The sequence below is a fragment of the Archocentrus centrarchus genome, chromosome 18 (genome assembly GCF_007364275.1).
Source record: "Archocentrus centrarchus isolate MPI-CPG fArcCen1 chromosome 18, fArcCen1, whole genome shotgun sequence".
In the NCBI taxonomy this organism is placed as follows: domain Eukaryota; kingdom Metazoa; phylum Chordata; class Actinopteri; order Cichliformes; family Cichlidae; genus Archocentrus; species Archocentrus centrarchus.
The window spans coordinates 16,984,126-16,988,006 of NC_044363.1; the positions used below are offsets into that span (position 1 = coordinate 16,984,126).

Below are 3,881 nucleotides of genomic sequence, written 5' to 3' on the forward strand. Positions count from 1 at the left end.
ATTTCACAGTTTATTTAAAGGAGAATTCACTTATCCATTTAGCAACATTTCATACAATACATATATTACATTATATAACCATCACCAGATTTCAACATAACGTGCAAAATGTGTGCGCAGTTTATGCATATAATTATATTTTTGAAACATATTTTATTGTTGTAATAGGAGAAAATGAAGCAAATAAAATACAAAGTAAAGCCTTAAAATCCAGAGTGAAAAGTGTTTCACAGAAGGTTAAATTTCCCAGAACCATTTTGAAGAATTCTTTACAATACACAACCAAATACACACTGAGTAAATGAATAATAAGCCTGCTTTAATTTTTAGAACAGAGGAAATTGAATTTATTATTATCAAGCTTTCTGAACCACCTATGGTCTCCTCCACTGTCCATGGCTCCAGACATGTCACAGTCATCATTTATTCCAGCAGAGTTCCAGTTTTTATATTCAACCACCTCATCAGTGACCCAGAACCAGAAACCCAGAGTGCAGGTGTAGCGCAGCCCCAACCACACAAAAGGAGTTGAAGCATTATTGACCTTTTCCTGGACCCATCCTTGCTCTTGAGGGTTTGTGATGGAAACCAGGTCACGGTAGTTCTCTCTGCAGTAGTACAAGGCCTCCTCCCAGGTCTTATTTTCTGTGATCAGGATCACTTTATCTGTCAAACAAATAAATGAATGAATAAGACAGACACTGGAAACTCAGACAAGATAAATACTAACACAAACATGAAGACAGGTGTACATGTGCTTCTGTGGGGCCTGTGATTTTTTTTTAGTAGACACAACTCTGGCATTTGCAACAACAACAAAAAAAGGTGAGAAAAAAGACAGAGAGGGAGAAAATAACAGATGATGCAAAAGACAAGTTTGTTTACTAGAAGCACGTTTAAAATATCAGTGGGTTCAGCAGTGGAGGAATACAAAAACAAGTGAGTGTTAGAGGAGCTCAGGAAGAAAAAAAAAGACTTAAGCCTTTTCAAAAAAAAAAAAAAAAAAACTCACCATCATAACAGAAGAAGGGTTTTGTCTTGTTACATTCATCAGAGCTCCATCTTCCTGATCTGTTTAACAGAGTCATAGCACATTTGCTGCTGCTTTGTCCATCATTAAATAACTCCATATCCCAGAGTCTGAAATTGAAATCACTCCCATCTGACCACCTCCAGCTGTCTCTGAACAGGCCGATCCAGACACTCTTTGGACCAAGGTTCATCAGGTCCTCCATTTCTTTACTTTCTGCCTGATCAGGTCCACTGGCCAGGTCAGTGTGATTGTATCTGCAGTAGCTTTGAGCCTGTGTCCAGTTCACAAACAGCTCTATCAAATGTAATGTTATGTTGTTTTCTGTAGTTGCTGTGGAATCAATGTGAAAAAAAGAAAAGAAACATCATCATCTATAATCTGAGGAAATCTACAGACACAGACCGTGTCAGTGAGTTTCTTATTGTGTCTCTAGTTTCTCTCTCTAGTCGTGTGATTACTATCTACATATTCTCACCATTATAGCAGATGAACCACATAGTTTTATTACATGCAACACGTGCCCACTTGTCCCTGTTCCTCACACAGTTCCCCTGAAGTTCTTCATTAGTTCTTCCACTCAGATTCCAACTGCTGTTATTCTCAGTGTATTTCACTCCTGGCAGAGACCAGTGCCACGTCCTGTTTCCTCCTGTGTTGTTGTTCAGTCCAATCCAGGCTTCTCCTTGATTCTGTGTGGAGTTACAGAGTCTTCTCACGTCCACCATGTCAAACATTTTGGCCAGGTCTGTGTACTTCTCTCTGCAGTATTTCTGTGCTTCTCCCCAGGTCTTCTGTTCTTTAACAAAGTGGTACTCATACAGGCGACACATGAAGAAGAAACACTGACCTAAAATCAAATGAAATATTATTTAATAACTGTGTTTATATAAATAACAATCTAACTGTCACATCCAACTTTCAAGTTTTACAAAATCAAAACATCAAAAGTGTATTAATGTTTTTTTTAGTGAGAGGAGTAAATTCATTAATGTTTCCATATTAAACTAAAATGATTTTAGATGAACCAAAAAGCAGTCGTGGTAAAATGATTCTCTTACCCATCAGAATCAGCAGAAACAGACTCCACTGCATTGTTCGTCTGTCAGATGAAGCTGATTTTGTATTTCACAGTTGGACAATGATTTCAACACTCCAATAAACACTGAATGTCTCTGTTAAGAAATAAAAAAACATGAATATAAGTTGGCAGGAAATATGCAAAATAAGTAGAGAGCAACAGAGCAGCTGATAATGATTTTACAGTTAATATAAGTGAATATAAGTAACACGATGAACGAGCTGCCAGGTTTTTGTGACGAGTGAAGCTTTGAACAGTTTAGGAAACGTGGTCTGTTTATGTGGATGCAGTGAACTGCAGGCTCACTGCAACACTAATGATAATATCTGTATGCACAGAAGCTGATGTTTCAGGTTAGATTAAGGCTGCAGTTTAGATTTGAAGGTTGTGAGTTTGCTTCTGATAGTTTTACTTCATTAAACAATTTTATTGTTAGAACAAAATTCATTTTGTCCACCTACATTTTTATTGTGCAGTCTGGAAATTAATGTTGAAAATGTTGAAAAATTGTAAATTCAGCATCATTTGTTATTACAGCTTTAGTGTAATTATTGTTAATAGATGATCATCCATTTAAAATAAGCAGTAAAGGAAAAAATAAATCCTGCAGATGTTCTCTACACATCTCCTCTGTACCCACAAACATGAAATTATATTAGAAATTTTAAACTTACTTCTGGTTATTTCTTCCCTCCTCAGTGTGCTCATGAAGATCATTCCCATGTAAATATTCACACACAATAAAGGAGAGCTCTTTTTGCCCTGGTCATGATTTGAATATTAAAATGCACAAGCTTTATTATCCCCACCTGGGAGAAGGATCCAGCTATTGGAAGAATTTTTTTTTTATATCAGTTATAATTTACATAAATGGAACAAAGTAAATAAAACATTGGACTGTTGACTGTCCAGCAAGCTAGAAACAGGAAGCACACAAAGAGTGCTTATAAAACGTATGTTAAAATATGGATTTAGCTGCTTAATATGTGTGCAATCTAATAATTTTAATCATCCAGCCACACACGCACATACACACACTTTTTCTCCTCTCAAAGTATGCAACATATGAGCATTTTCCCAACTTGAAAAGTACAATATTTTCTGTCTAGTTTGTTAAATTGATCTCTATTAATCTTCTTTTAGGCCTTGTGTGAATGTGTTTATGGTGATGGCTTACAGTAGATCATATTCATGCACAAATACAGGTCTGTGGGACCCATTTACAATGTTTACCTAAAGAAAAATTATGTCATTTAATGTTTTTTCAAACTCAGATTCCTTGCCTTTGGCTCATTTTCTGTGAAAATTGTGTGTGTGTGTGTGTGTGTGTGTGTGTGTGTGTGTGTGTGTGTGTGTGTGTGTGTGTGTGTGTGTGTGTGTGTGTGTGTGTGTGTGTGTGTGTGGTGTGTATTTGTATCTATGTGCATGCGTGTTTCATCTTTAAGCACATGTTATTCCCACACAAGGTTCCAACACTGTTACAAGCAGCTGCACCTGTCTGCTCCCACATTCCTGCACAACTTACCTTCTGTTTACAGGACCTGTTCTGTATTTTCTCACTGTTTATTTGTGTTATTTTTCACATACATATACATGTGTACTAGAGTTGACGGGCTGAGAAAAAAAAAAAAGAGAGAGGGCAGAAAATAGAAAAAGGGGATGGAGAGAATAGAGCACAAGTAAATAAAACATAATGATTCATCAACTGCTGCGCCTGTGAAAGAAGAAAAAAACAACATTCAAAAAACAAACAATACTTGGAAATGTATA

The 3,881-nt window shown here is 36.5% G+C and overlaps 1 protein-coding gene across 1 annotated transcript; it reads right to left on the bottom strand.

Moving 5' to 3' along the window:
• Positions 1 to 319: 319 nt before the first annotated feature.
• Positions 320 to 2,830, bottom strand: LOC115797043 (C-type mannose receptor 2-like). The gene is made up of 5 exons (XM_030753524.1): positions 2,786 to 2,830; positions 2,092 to 2,205; positions 1,509 to 1,880; positions 1,013 to 1,363; positions 320 to 666 (listed from the first exon to the last, which is right to left on the bottom strand). Exons 2-5 carry the CDS (start codon positions 2,123 to 2,125, stop codon positions 320 to 322), a joined length of 1,104 nt encoding a protein of 367 aa, XP_030609384.1. The 5' UTR covers positions 2,126 to 2,205; positions 2,786 to 2,830.
• Between the last annotated feature and the right edge of the window lie 1,051 nt (positions 2,831 to 3,881).

What these genes read in the sequence shown, in the direction of transcription:
- LOC115797043 (XM_030753524.1), bottom strand. Translation starts at nt 2,125, where the DNA reads ATGCAGTGGAGTCTGTTTCTGCTGATTCTGATGG. An exon ending in GTGGTTCATCTGCTATAATG is followed by an intron (nt 1,364 to 1,508) that starts GTGAGAATATGT and finishes TTGATTCCACAG; the next exon opens with CAACTACAGAAAACAACATA. An exon ending in ACCCTTCTTCTGTTATGATG is followed by an intron (nt 667 to 1,012) that starts GTGAGTTTTTTT and finishes TTTGTTTGACAG; the next exon opens with ATAAAGTGATCCTGATCACA.